Raw genomic sequence first — 15016 nt, 5'->3', positions numbered from 1 at the left:
TCTGAGAAGGAAGACAATGGTTTTGTTTTAGGTTAATAATTTAATTTGGATTAATTACATATTATCTTCTATGTTTAGATTTTATTAGCATCATGATTTTTTATATTTAAAAAAATTATATTAAAAATTTTATAACTCTGAAAGTAAAATAAATAACTTAATTTATTCTAATATTGTCAGTTATATTTACATAAAACAGATATCAGGTATTGGATCGGTACGAAAGTGATTGACAAAAGTATAATTTTAATATATCTTTCTCTTGTGAGGTATTAAAATTATTTTTTTATGGATGAAATCGTTAGAAATAAAAAGAATATTAAAATTATATTATTATTATTATTTTCATATCGATCCAATACGTGATGTAACATACTATGTTTTCTGTCAATGTGACTGATGATGATGTTAGAACAAATAAAATTATTTATTTTATTTTTAAGATTATAAGAATCTTAATATAAATTTTTTAACCGCGTTAAATCTCAGATCCAACGGCTCCCGATGAAGATCAAATCCCAGCCGTCTGATTGGATCGCTCTCGGACAACGTTGCGGTGGAACCGCTGCACAACGGAGGACAGATTTGTGATTTCGTAGGATATCTTCGGGACGATGTCGTCATTTACCTTTATGATTTTTGAAAGCAAAAGCTTCGGCCCCAACCGTCGAGACCTCGACGCCCGCAGCCGTCCGATCAATCTATCGGACGACATCCGAGAGACGATAAAGAAAAGGAGGGAAAGAGTTTTGGCCGTCCGATTCCCTCCCATAATCTCTATAAACCTCGCTTAGGGCTCCGCCTCCCGATGCGCCCTCACGTCTCTCTCTCTCTCTCACTCTCGTTGCCTCCGAGGACAACAGTATCTCCGTCCTCGCCGGTAAGCCCTCTGTTATACGCGAATTCTTCGTGTCTTCGAGGTTCTTTTGTGGATCGCGAAGTATCCTTTTCTGATCTTGATAAGATGCTTTAGTTGTCCTCGCGGTTTCTTCGGAGTCGATTTCGGTTCGTGTTCTCATTCTTCCGGATTTTACTCTCATTTTGTCGAAATTCTTTTTTATTTTACTAATTATAGATGGAAACCATAGGATTTTTATGATGATGTGTGATATTGGATGGTGCTGATTTGTGTATAGATGTGTTCTAAATTTGATCTATTCTTGTTGGTTTTTGAGATATCTGCTAAGGTCTATTATCTTATGCTTTAATTGAATATCTTCAGGAGATGTTGTCGAGATTGATGTCATTTCGGTCCTAATTTTGCTTCCCTGTCGTCAATATAGGTGAAAAATGAGAGAAATCCTTCACATCCAGGGTGGCCAATGCGGCAATCAGATCGGATCCAAGTTCTGGGAAGTGGTGTGTGATGAGCACGGGATCGATCCAACCGGGCGGTACACTGGGACGTCGGATCTCCAACTCGAGCGCGTCAACGTGTACTACAATGAAGCCTCTTGTGGGAGGTACGTCCCCAGGGCGGTGCTGATGGATCTGGAACCTGGTACCATGGACAGCGTCCGAACCGGGCCATATGGTCGGATCTTTCGTCCCGATAACTTCGTCTTTGGTCAGTCTGGTGCTGGAAACAACTGGGCTAAGGGTCACTATACCGAGGGAGCTGAGCTCATCGACTCGGTTCTTGATGTGGTGAGGAAGGAAGCCGAGAACTGCGACTGCCTTCAGGGTATAACTTGCTTCCTTTCTCTCTGTCGCTTTAATTCCTTCGTATTCCAGGCTATACATATTACTTTCCTCATTGATTCGTATGTAATTATTTTGCTCAGGCTTTCAAGTGTGCCACTCTCTTGGAGGAGGAACTGGTTCCGGAATGGGAACGCTTTTGATATCTAAGATCAGGGAGGAGTACCCTGATCGGATGATGCTTACCTTCTCTGTCTTCCCTTCGCCCAAGGTTTCAGACACTGTCGTTGAACCCTACAATGCAACCTTATCTGTCCACCAGTTGGTGGAGAATGCAGATGAATGTATGGTGCTGGACAATGAAGCTCTTTATGATATCTGCTTCCGCACGCTCAAGCTAACTACTCCCAGCTGTAAGTCATTCCCTTTACTGATCCATATTCTTGTTCGAGAATTTTGGATTAAAATGATCCAAAATATTTCTTGGTGTTATCCCACGATTTCAATTGGTTGGATTAAAATGATCATGCAACTTTGCTGCTTGGAAATTAATCACTTTTGATCATTTTACCAATTCACTCGCTCAGAATTGGAGTAATCAATGAAATTAAACTCAGATTTTTTCTGTAGGTTCGAAGAGATAACTAGATTCATTTATTGAGACATTTCACACATCAAACCTGTTGGGACCTTTTTTGCTAGAATTGATGGTCGAGTCAACGTTTATTGCATCAGATCTTCTTGGCTATGTGAGACTGGATGAAAGTAGTCCTGTTTGCTAGGTGATTTTGGAGAAATGTAAACCTTTATGCAGCCAGGCACATGAGTTGTTCTTGTTGATGTCTGCCTTGATATGGCATCCTTCGCTTGCTATTAGTTGATCATGGCATGAGCTTTGCAGTTTATACTACTAAAGTTTGCTTGGATCTTACTTAGAAGACGCTTAAATTACTATTCTTTGATAATATAACCTTACAAAATTATCACTATTTTTACCTTTCCAAGTTCTTTTGACGTTGTAGAATTAATTTTACTTTGTCGTACTTTTCCAGGGTTTTATGTATTTGCCAAATATTTGTCGAGAAACAAAAGCTTTGATGTTTCTTATCTGTGTTTTGTATTATATATACTCTGTTTTTTGTCTGGCTAAACTGAAACTTGGAAGATTAATATTTGGTTGTCTTATCAGTCGGAGATTTGAACCAGCTGATATCTGCAACCATGAGTGGTGTCACATGCTGTCTCCGATTCCCTGGGCAACTGAACTCGGACCTGAGAAAGTTGGCCGTGAATCTGATCCCCTTCCCTCGCCTCCACTTCTTTATGGTCGGTTTTGCGCCGTTGACATCCCGTGGATCACAGCAGTACCGTGCCCTGACCGTCCCTGAGCTCACCCAGCAGATGTGGGATGCTAAGAACATGATGTGCGCCGCTGATCCTCGCCATGGTCGCTACCTCACTGCCTCTGCCATGTTCAGAGGCAAGATGAGCACCAAAGAAGTCGATGAGCAGATGATGAATGTCCAGAACAAGAACTCGTCCTACTTTGTAGAATGGATTCCCAACAATGTGAAGTCCAGTGTCTGTGACATACCACCGAGGGGCCTCTCCATGGCATCTACCTTCGTCGGCAACTCGACATCAATCCAAGAGATGTTCAGGAGGGTGAGCGAGCAGTTCACTGCAATGTTTAGGAGGAAGGCTTTCTTGCACTGGTACACCGGGGAGGGCATGGACGAGATGGAGTTCACCGAGGCCGAGAGCAACATGAATGATCTCGTCTCGGAGTACCAGCAGTATCAGGACGCCACTGCTGACGAGGAAGGTGAATACGAGGATGAGGAACAACTGGCCCAGGATATGTGAGACGCAGGCCTATCAAGTCGCCCTCTTCTGGATGCATTCCTCTGCCATCTCCAACTGTAGTAGCTAATCCTGAAGCTGTTGCTATGATGACAAATCCTAGTAGTCAATCCGTCTGTAGCTTTTGTTACGATGATAAGTCGGGGTAATGTTCATTTTCACTGTTCATATGATATTTCGGTACAGCATGCTATCAAGTTAATGTTCTATACCAAGATTCCAAAAGAACAATGGGTGGTGGCTCTCACATCTGCAATAAAGCCGATGCTGCATATCAACTTCCAACATGTCTTTTGACAGGAGATGTAGTAACCACTTGAGTACAAGGAATTTAAAGACTTCCATCTTCATCTCGTAAATCTGCAGGTTTCCCTCTCACCCTATCTATGTAAGAGTTTAAGACTACCTGATAGGAATATTTTGGATGTCAGTCATGACCCACACCACATCATATGCCTGTCAAGTCAGCACGAGGGCTGCCTTCCCCCTCCTCACCGAGCCGAAGCTTGAGACAGCATCGTTTCGCACATACTGGACGACGATCGTACGAAGGTACGATCTCGTCATTCGGAGGATCTGGTGCCACGTTAAATCCGCGTACGATCGATCCTCGGGCAATAGTAAAACCCCCTCCCCCCGATCGGCACTTGGCTAGGGGATGGTAAAAAGAAGAAAAAAGTGACTTGTCAGATCAACCTACGCCCGAGTTTAGTCGCTCGGCCAACAAGTCCAGTCTTTGCTCGAGCCGCGTAGCTCGGTCCACCGACCAACGACTCACCAAATCAACCTGCACCCGAGTTTAGTCGCTCGGCCAACAGGTCCAGTCTTTGCTCGAGTCACGCAGCTCGGCCCACTGACCAACGACTCGGCAAATCAACCTGTGCCCGAGTTTAGTCGCTCGTCCGATAGGTCTAGCCTTTGCCCAAGCCGCAAAGCATGGCCCACCAAGCACCCACACGACAAATCAGTTAAACTGTCATTCGAGTTGGGCAACTTGGTTGACAGGCCCAATTATTACCTGAAACGCCCAACGCGAGCGATCGATCCGCACGTTGTGTTTCCACGAACCAGGCATGCCCCTAGTCCTTTGCAAGGACCTCAAGGCACGCCGGGGGGGGAGGGGGAGTGGTAAGGCATATTTTGGATCTCGACCACATCACAACCCACTATGTCACACCCTTACCAAGTCAGCACAAGGGCTGCCTCCCCCCACACGTCGAGCAGAAGCTCGCACATGGAGGTGCCCCCTCGGCAAGTCTCATCCCAGAAAACTCGATACAGTGCCACATGGCACCGTTCCACGCATACCGGGCAGCGACCATGTGAAGGTACAATCTCATCACTCAGGGGATCGATCGCCATGCCAAATCCACATACGATCGATCCTCGGGCAACAGTATAAAAGCCCATGACCGGCACTTGGCCAAGGGACAAGAAAAAGAAGAAGAAAGATCACTGATTTAATCTACGAGGAGCTCAAGTCGGGAATCTCTCGACCAGGGCCTATGTGCAGGAACGCGAACACCCCGGGTGATGCAGGCTATCCCAACCCCTGATCCAGCTCGACCTCGACGTTTCTTCCAACCAATCGAGAGACCCACCCCTGAGTGCCGAGAACTCCGAACATCGATCCGTGGACCAAGTCGTGCTGACTCTTTGACCATGGAGACCCGCCCCCGAGTGTTGGGAACTCCGATTATCGACCCGTGGATCAAATCGTGCTGACTCGTCGATCACAGCGTGTGAGTTCACCGATACTACTTATGATCACAAATGGATTGAGCAGGTCTTACATCCAAGTACTTACCATCCAAAAATAATTTGGGTGCAATACGATCTACACAATCCTAAACTGAGTCACAACTGTAAGCACATCCGATTCGACTCGATCATCTCTAGTCCTTTCTTCACCGTGCATTTACGATTTATTCTTGCGTCGGCACTCTCACCCGTCCACTGACTTGTCACGGACTCTCCCATCCTTTTCTGGGTGTCATGGCATCAATGCATGTGGCAAAAGGAAGGCAACGGAGAGTACTCATCCAGCTGCCATTCACATGATCCTGTGAGCATGGGATCTCTAGCCACCGACGCAGCTTTCACATACAAATGCTTGTCGCTCACCCTATCATTGCTCCCTTGACCAAACGCACACTGTTGCTCTCCCATCTCCTCCTTTGGCCCTCTCCGGAATGTGCTCTAAGGAGTTGTGCATCATGCAAGATATGAGAAAACTATGTTCTAGTTTTAGTTCCTTTATTACCTTTAGTTTTAGTTCTATACTGTATTATGTTTGAGTTAAAGGTTCAAAATTTTAGCTTATAAAACGAGAAAATATGCTTTCAAAACAATAATAATTAAGTATTAATAGGTATGACTTTTCATTGACCAGTAGTAGGTTTGGTGTTATTTTTTAGACTATCTTTCATTTCACATGGCATATGGGTCACATCAATTCCAGCAAATACCTAGCACAAGAGAGAGAGAGAGAGAGAGAGAGAGAGAGAGATGGATTAAGGTATGGTAAAAGTCAACTTCCTATAATTTTAGGTGGAGCTGAGCATTCTACTTAGAATCATCACCAACTTCTACTGAATAGGATGGAGATTGCAAGGAGGTTAGCAATAATAGTGTATTTAAGATATGGTAAAGGTTAAGTTCCAATTAATTTTTGGAGGAAATGCCAATTGTCATGTTCATCTTTGCGCCTGCTGCCACCCACCCATCATAGTTTTTGAGGTGGAAAAAGGTAAAGGGAAAGAAACAAGTGATCGATGGCATTTTCTATGGCTGGCCACTGACATTGTCTCTCCTGTCTTAGCTGTATGTACAGGTGAAGTCTCCACCCCAACATCCTCTTTCAATTTTTGTACCTTCCGAGCTCACTCCTCACATCCAGTCCCTGATCCCAAGAAAAGATGGAAGGGAAGCAGTCTTGGGAAGCAGCCCCTCGTCGGGTCTCAGGTTGTTCCTTCCGCTGCCTCCTCATCATCTGTTGTCTGGTGACCCTCCTCAGCTGCCATGGCACTGTTGCTTACAAGAACTACACGGTGGGGGACTCCTTGGGCTGGTTTGACAGCCTCATGAAGCCTGCGGTTGACTACCAGAAGTGGGCAGCTGGGAAGAGCTTCGGCCTTGGAGATTTCCTCTGTAAGTTCCATATTTGGATGGTTTCCCGATGCAGAAGTTTTGCCTCTCTCTTCTCCATGATTGTCTTCTCCATCTCAATAATTGGTAGTGTTTCTCCGACTCCTCGTCATAGATCTGTTCGATCTCCGAAAAGCTCTGAAATGATTTTGTTTTATGCAATCCCTTAGAATCTCAGAATTCAGTGCCAAAAGGACACCCTCTCATCAACTTCAATAGTTCACGACATCAATTCAGTGCTGGGACTAACACAACAGCTTTGATTGCGATCCGCATTTTGAATTCTTGTGTTCCTGCTGATGAGAACGATCATGTGTTCCTACTGCAGTCTTCGACACTGACAAGAACCACTCGGTGGTGCAGACCTACAACGCCACCACATACCAGCAGTGCAACTACGACGACGCGGAGGCCGACGACACCACCGAGTGGTCCGCCACGGCACCGCAGTACAGCATTGACCCGGTGACCGTGCCGGTGCCGCTCCTCAAGGTGGGCACGACCTACTTCTTCTCGGGGAACTACGACGGCGAGCAGTGCCAGCACGGGCAGCACTTCAAGATCAACGTGACGTACGGGCAGGGCCTGCCGGAGAGCCTGAGGAGCCCGTCGGAGGCCTCGGCACCGGCCAGCCCCGAAGACGGCGGCGCCGACACTTCTGTGCCGGCCAACTTCGACCATCCCAAGGACACCGACGACGAGGTGAAGCCGTCGTCGCGTGCAGGCGAGACGGTGCGTGGTGGGAGGCTTCATGTGGGCTTCGCCTTCTTGTGCGTTCTAATGCTCGTAAGGTGAAGGAAGACGGGCTTATGGAAAGCATGTTGGTGATCCATTTATTCATTTATTTGATGTTTTTATTGTGTGCTTAACAATCCATGTCTATCGTTGATACGTAATGGTGTAAAATCTATATATATTCTAATTTTAATTATATATATTTTTTATTAAAAATATTTGTGTGTGTGAAATGAAAATAATAAATTCGAATATTTGGATTGTATTAGTGTCAAATGTTATGTATATTAATCTCGATCAATTTCATTATAATTTTTTTAAATAATATAATATCAAGATCTTCGTTAATCAAATATGCTGGTTAAATTCATATCAAGCTACACCATAATTATATCAGTGGAGGGTTGAATCGTCTTCTCATGTCAAAATGGTATATATAAATCTTTAATTCTTCTTTCGTTCCAATTTTATCGAATGTCTTCCAAAGAGACAACATGTATAGTTTATAATTATTATGATTCGAATTTAATGGACTAATTTATCTATCAATTTTATTTGACCCAAACTATTGACAAAAATATCTAAGCTGAAGTTATAAATCCTCAACCCTTTGAGAATATAAGCATTCGATACTAACGATGTACCACTTAAAGTATATAAAAAAAATGATGTGGATGAATTGTCGATCCCCAAAAGTAATGCTTATGATTAGAATTACTTTCAATAGGTTTAATACAAAATTAATGGATTATATGTCATCAATTCATGTTAAAAAAATTAAAATAGCTAAATCATTTTTTTAATATAATTTTTGATTAATTACGTTACACCTTTTTTTAACCCTTCCTTTTCACTACACTTAGCCTCTTTTCCTTTTTTTTTTCTCTTTGCTATTTATCATCTTTTTTTATCTTACAAAAAACTATTTTTAATAATTGTATCACTCCATTAGTTGTTTTAACATTATTATGTTGATAACAATAATTACACATCTATTAATCTTTTTAGTTTTGCAAGAATATATATATATATATATATATATATATATATATATATATATATATATATATATATATATATATATATATATATATATATATATATATATATATATTGTAAGTCACGCGCCGACGATTTGGGCCGGGCCGGTCGGGTTCAATCTGAAATCGGACCAGAGACTGCTTTCGGTAGCAGGAAAACTTGCTTCGATCGCTTTGTTAACCGCAGCCGAGGTAAGACCGGAAGGAAGTAGAAGCAAGAAGGGGTCTACCTCCAAGCCATGGACGAGCAAGAGTTCCGACGCCTTCTCGACCTCTTCCCCGTCGTCCGATCTCGGAATTACTGCGTAATTCTTCCAATCCCCGTCCATCGTCGTCTTCTCTGTTTGTTTTCGTATCAAATGTTTGCGTTAAGAGGGCGTCGAATTCAGCAAACTTCTAGGGTTTATGTGTCGTGGTGTGTGGAATGAACTGTTTCTTGCTTCGATTGAGTCTTTGTTCTTCCACAGTGTTCCCCCTTTTGATTTTTTTTCTTTATGTAGATATCTTGACCTAAAACTTGCATCATTATCTTTAGATTGTACTGAAGATGAACTTAGCACGACTGACGGTCCTTTTGTGTCCTTGATGCGTAGATCACAGTCGGCCCTTTGTTCCTAGACGGAGTGATGCTTTGTAGTTAGTTCACTAAAAGATGAAAGTTTCGCGGCCATTCGCATGTTGAATAAGAATGTACGGATGACTAAACGGGGTGAATGTGAGAACCAAATAGTAGTCTTTAACTATTTTATTGCTTGCTGTACTGAAATTCCACTGGGTTAATTTAATACTTCCTGCAACTTCGAGTGTGGCAAATCTCTTCTGAAAGGTGCAATTTCATCTATGTTGATAACGATCTTAAATATCCAGTGGATTAACTACGGTTGATATACATGAAGCACAGTAAAAAACATGAACTTTTGTGTGTGATTTGAGTATTCCTTCTTACAATTTATATGATATTCGATTAGTTGATACACTATACAAAGTTGAAATGTGTGCAAGAGAATTTATGGGTTCTTGAAATTGCAAGAAGCAGTCACCATCTTAGCATATCCTCTTGACTGATTTTGGTGAAATCCTTGGAAAATTGTTTCTTTAGGTGGTCATCCTTTGAGGTTTAGAGGAGTCTTTCTGCACAATGCAGTAGGCGTTATTGTGTTGCAGAAACTTTGAGTGTCATGCGAGATAGTGCTTGTCGTAGTTCACCCCTTCTGTCATAGCTTTGCAAATGAAAGTTTCAAGTTCACTGATGAAGTGGTTCCTTTTAGCACTTGATCGACAGTATTAAGAAAAGTTTCAAGTTCAGTGATGTCCTGATTATTAGCTTGTCTAGTTTATATTTTAAGTGCCTCTCTTTGTTATCCTGTCATTTTTATGCAATGAACACTCTTTCAGGCCGCATCTGAATCATCAAGAGGAACTACTTCACATTCATCACAAGATGAGGTATGGTATTATATTCCTTTTGGTTGATCAATGTTTATGGTTAACCAATGACTATAAGACTAACATCACTGGCATTGAACTTCTTGAAGCAGGTAACCGAATGGAAAAATGCTTGGAATCAAATGGATGAGAAAGATGGTTCATCAGAAACTGAAAACGATGGTATGTCATAGTTAACTATGAAGCATACTTGGATATGTTACTTCTGTTAAAATAAAGCAATATGTTATTTGTCTGTTAATTGTTATAAGATAATAGACTGTTTGTTTTCTTGTAAGGTTGGCAGGTTCTTCCATATATTCAGAAAATGTATGCAAGAAAATGTGGTTATACCAGTAACTATGAAGCATACATGCATATAAATTTATGCAAGAAAATAGAAGCATACTTGCATATATTCGGAAAATGTCTCATCAGCAACAATGTCTGGGCAACAAAGATCCTGTCCCTCCTTGCCCTGCACATCAGGCAATATTGATGCATCTTCATTTATTGCAGCTAGAGCAGAATATCTTTATACCTTTTTTATTTTCTCCTGAGAATCTGCAACTGAATGACCAGGGAGCTAAAAGAAGCCTTGGCAATCTTTTTAAGATCACTATTACCTGATGCAGCCTGCAATGATGACAAATTAAGTGTTTTTGTATTATATAATAATAATAATAATTATTATTATTTGCAGATCTATAAATGACACAAATTACATAATAATTTGGCATTTCATCGATTTCTTGAAGCTACTCTGGATCCTATTACATGTTTTAAATTATCTGAGGTTGCAAACAAAGAAAAACTTGTTAAATGCTACTTACTAAAAGCAACAAGGGTAGAATAGCAGTCAATCTATGTCAGCATTGCTTGCTGCGAGTGGATGCTGATTAATTGGCTATTTGCAGATCCATTTTGGCAGAAGCTAAGGTTGGCTGCTGAAAGAAAGGTATGGTCATCTTTCTTATTTCTCCAAATATCTACTGCTCAAGGTAACATTTGTTGACAATCATGCCATATAACTTGTATTGTCTAAAATTTATTGTACTATCAGTTTTGTCACATTGGTCCATATCATGGTATCCTTGTTCATGATAGAATGAACAGACAAACTATTTAATCCTTGTATTGATATTTATGATTTGCAGGCCATAGTCATAGAGTCCTAATGAAATTGACAGACATCCCATCTGTGTGTCAGTTACTGCTATATTATTTGTTGGATGAAGATTGTTTATGAAGTGAACACCCATCTGATGGGGCTTTAGATGTGCTCTAACATTTTTGGAGTCATAATTTTAATGTTGATCTGGAGAATTGTCTGGCCATGCTGAAACTTCATAACAATTTCTGTTCAGCTTTATGTCGAATCTAGACGTGTTTAGTTGATTGATATCTAAGGTTTTTAATAATTAGTGTTTTTGTTACTAAGATATTTTTTGGACTAGCACCAGATTTGTTTCATTACCTGGTTTGTGTCGGTCAGTGGAGACTTGGGCACTTTAAGCTTAGCACACGCTGTTCAGTCTGCTATTTAGTCAGAGCATAACTTATAATATTTATAAGAGCCACCTCCACCATGCCAACCCTTGTAACTATTGAGCTTGGAACAATTTCTTACGAGGTAGTCAGCACCAGATTAGTCAATATCCCATATTTTTGTTTGATAAGTTTAGGGCATATGATAAAAGAAGGCAGTTAAACCAAAATAAAAACTAATAAATTCTCCATCAGTCCATTTGTTGACTGTAGATGTATGAATCTTAATTTACTGATTGCCTTAATTTACTAATTTAATCCATCAGTCCAAAATAAAAACTAATATTTTGGCTTAAAATAAGATTTTAGCAACACTAAGTTTGATATCAGCAGAAATAATTGTTTAAAATTTTAGGATGAGCTGATCTGCATATGACCCTGGTACTTTTGACTATCCCAGTTATACGGTCTTGGCGTAGTAGACATACAATTTTGGCTGATCCCGGTAGGTTCCATCGGTCTCTACTGATCCTTCAAGAATTATACATATTTCTGGAAGAGAAATATCTAAGTGGTGTTTGATATGTAAAACAAGAAATTAAGAATAAAAGATAACTGAAATTTAAATACCAAAAGTAATAATTTAATCAAAGCAATAATTTATTATGAATTTGTTACCCCTTTGACCCTTCATTTACTGAAAACTAAATCTTCTACGAGACACTGTTTGTCATGTAGATGATTTGTAAGCAATTTAAAGCTCCAGCAAACTCTTAAATCCAGATAGTCCTTGCACCATAAGGCCTATATCAAAATCCCCTTAAAATAATGGATGCCTAAGTTTTGATTAAAACAAACAAGCATCACAAATGTTTGAAGTCTTATTTGATAAAGAAGATGCCACATATGAGGCTTAAACTTCTGAAGTGTTTTATTGGCTAATTTAATTTGTTGTGAATAAAGCCTTGCCACGGTGTGGCATCTGGAAATTTTGAACAAATCAGTGTAACATTAGATCAAAAGTGAACTGTAGGAAAATATAATCACAGCTGAAGAACCAAAATGACAAGCTTACTTTCAACTGATCAGGTGACAAATGGTCTATGTCCATCATTGCTTTGAGTTTATAGAGAAAAATCATACTTCGACTCTATGATCTAACCAAATCAGTGCTTAAACTGCTCACCCGATGCTCATTTCTCTGAGTAGCACGTGATTGAAATTCTTCTGGTCGATACAGATGGGGGCAGCAAAGGCAGAGAAGTTTTGCGAGGCATTTCGAATGGCCCATGAGAAACTAGTACAATTTATCCTCTTATTCCCCATCATTTTGTTTTCTTCTCGCTGCTGTGATCTCTTGACATAGATGTTTCTCTTGTATCTCAGGTGTACAAAGAACTGAGTTCTGATGCTGCTCAGAGGTTTGTTGATTACGATGGCCTCTGAAGTATTCAATGTCTCCGAGACCTTTAGATTTATCTAGTTAAACATGAACAGCACGTCAAAACAAGACTTTGTGGTTCCTACAACTAGGTGCTGTGGTTTGTGCTTTTTGATTTATCAAAGCCTACCCATTCATTTGTTGCATGAGCTGATCTCATTTTTAGTGCCTTAGCATTTTAATATTTTGGTGGTTGTGATAATGCATCGATTGAAACAGTCTGCAGGGTGTCGAACATGGGTATTTTGCATCTTGAATCATTCATAGGTTTTCGATTTTGCAGGATTCTGGGACCGTTGGAGACCTTCAAAATGTTAAACTTAAATTAATTTCACATGCAGTATATGTTCTTTAATTATATAGAAAGATGAACACCTCGTGTAGATGAGTCGGAGAATGTCCTTGAGAAATATTTGATATTTTAACTGAAATCTCTGTTTTTTCTTTTTACCTATTTACCATGTAGCAAAAAGTCATTTGGTTTTCACCCTTCCAGAATGACATGGATAATGATCAAACTTTTAGATCTGTAAAGAGCAATCTCGTTGGGTAATCTCAGATGCAATCAAATCAACTGATTCTGCTACAATAGAATTTGTCCTAAATGCATATGGTTGTCATTCTGATATCTACTTGCAGATCCTTTTAAGATAGAAACAAGCCAACATTTCAAGTCAGATTTTGTTGCTGAAACATCCTTTTCAACATCTTGTCACTGTGAACAAATTGTCTTCCAAGTGCTTGTCCAAGTATATGAGTAAGGTGATTTTGTTGCTGGAACATCCTTTTCAACATCTTTTCACTGTAATCAATTTGTATTCCAAGTGCTTGTCCAAGTTATGAGTTGGTGGATCACTGATGAGCCAAAGATACCACTACAAAATGATCATTCTACGGTCAAAAATGAAGCAAAAGTGAGCACCTGAAAGGATGAACACCAGAGTGAAAAGTAAAAGGTAAAAAAAAGTAAAAAAGAGACTGACCAATCTCTTGACTTGATGAGGCAGCATCAGGTACCTATGTCTCTTTTTCACAGTCTCAGAAATCATCTCCAGCAAACCAGAGTGACTGACTGATTGACACTGCAGTAACAAAACAGTGACCAATGAACCATTTCAAGCCATGGCCATGAGTTGATGCTTCCTTCCATGCCAATGAGTTCTGATGTAACCACAGTATTACATTCATTCTCAGCCAGGCTGCTGAGGACCAGCAGCTGCAATTTTAATGATGCATGTGCCCCATAGAGCTCTTAAAGTCTGTTGGATGGCCAGTCATGGAGCCACCACCATTAGTCCTGTAATAGCATCTTTTAAGTCTGTCATGTTCACTGACACTGTATAATATGCATGTTTCGTTTGACCTTAACGTCTATGGGACAGTCGTCGGTGTCTCATTGGCCACCGCTGGTTGACTTTATGATGTGCTTATTAATACAAGATAAATATATTTGTTGGATTCTCCTTAGAATCGAGATTGTTTGTTTGATGTGTTTCAGCTTCATCCGCAATGTGAATAAGATCTCAGCACACCCTCCTCCTTGATATTGGTCTGTCTTTAACCAATGTATGAGCTCCTACACCTTGAGTGGTGCACCCCAACAAATTTAAGATGTGACAGTGACTCCTCTCCACCGAGGGAGCACCACTGCCCAGAACAACAAATGCTTTGGGCTAACCTATGCTATTTTGCTGGTCAAATGGTACATAGAAAAGGAGAAGAAAATACAGATAGATGCTTTTTATTAGGAATTCCAAGTGCATGTAGCCAAGAAGAGTTCTGAGATACGACGGTCCAAATGTTTACATGTTACATACATCATGACCATCATAAAAGTGGAGCCCAATCGAATTGTTTTAGTCGAGGAGACGTAAGACAAACTAATTATGAATTAACATTTAACTCTTATGGATGTATCACAGAGGCCTTCCTTCTTAATCATCGTATTGGTCTGATAATTCTGGATTATTATTCAGAGAAAAGATCAAAATAATTCGATATAAAAAGTAAAATTCCTTTGATTAATTCAAACTCGTACCTAAGATTTTGCATGCATTCTCTCACACAAATCCGAATAATTTTTCTAAACCTCTCTAGCCCTAAAAAATCTAAGAATATCTGAAGTTTTTTTAAAAAAAATCAAAATCTTGAAATATATAAGATATTATGGAACAAATAAATTTTAATATGTAAATATAAATTTTTTTAATATAAAATTATGTAAATATATTTTGAT

At 40.1% G+C, this 15016-nt stretch overlaps 3 protein-coding genes across 4 annotated transcripts; all 3 read left to right on the top strand.

Annotated features, from left to right (window-relative positions):
- Nucleotides 1-732: 732 nt before the first annotated feature.
- On the top strand, nucleotides 733-3719 carry LOC135632311 (tubulin beta chain). The gene is made up of 4 exons (XM_065140773.1): nucleotides 733-880; nucleotides 1284-1684; nucleotides 1785-2054; nucleotides 2831-3719. Exons 2-4 carry the CDS (start codon nucleotides 1291-1293, stop codon nucleotides 3505-3507), a joined length of 1341 nt encoding a protein of 446 aa, XP_064996845.1. The 5' UTR covers nucleotides 733-880; nucleotides 1284-1290; the 3' UTR covers nucleotides 3508-3719.
- Nucleotides 3720-6203: 2484 nt separating this feature from the next.
- On the top strand, nucleotides 6204-7604 carry LOC135634283 (early nodulin-like protein 18). Its single transcript, XM_065144645.1, has 3 exons — nucleotides 6204-6337; nucleotides 6423-6654; nucleotides 6980-7604. The coding sequence occupies exons 2-3, from the start codon at nucleotides 6423-6425 to the stop codon at nucleotides 7444-7446; spliced, it is 699 nt and encodes a 232-aa protein (XP_065000717.1). The 5' UTR covers nucleotides 6204-6337; the 3' UTR covers nucleotides 7447-7604.
- A 969-nt stretch (nucleotides 7605-8573) lies between these two features.
- On the top strand, nucleotides 8574-12926 carry LOC135633150 (uncharacterized). Of its 2 annotated transcripts, none has more exons than XM_065142280.1 (6): nucleotides 8574-8731; nucleotides 9822-9872; nucleotides 9962-10034; nucleotides 10769-10809; nucleotides 12580-12639; nucleotides 12726-12926. In XM_065142280.1, the coding sequence occupies exons 1-6, from the start codon at nucleotides 8666-8668 to the stop codon at nucleotides 12783-12785; spliced, it is 351 nt and encodes a 116-aa protein (XP_064998352.1). In that variant the 5' UTR covers nucleotides 8574-8665; the 3' UTR covers nucleotides 12786-12926. The 2 variants fall into 2 exon arrangements, with proteins under 2 accessions (XP_064998352.1, XP_064998353.1); XM_065142281.1 differs by having other exon boundaries at nucleotides 8575-8731; nucleotides 9965-10034.
- The last annotated feature ends 2090 nt before the right edge of the window (nucleotides 12927-15016 follow it).

The sequence above is a fragment of the Musa acuminata genome, chromosome BXJ3-3, assembly GCF_036884655.1.
Source record: "Musa acuminata AAA Group cultivar baxijiao chromosome BXJ3-3, Cavendish_Baxijiao_AAA, whole genome shotgun sequence".
Taxonomy (NCBI): Eukaryota; Viridiplantae; Streptophyta; class Magnoliopsida; order Zingiberales; family Musaceae; genus Musa; species Musa acuminata.
This window is presented reverse-complemented; position numbering and strand designations above follow the sequence as displayed.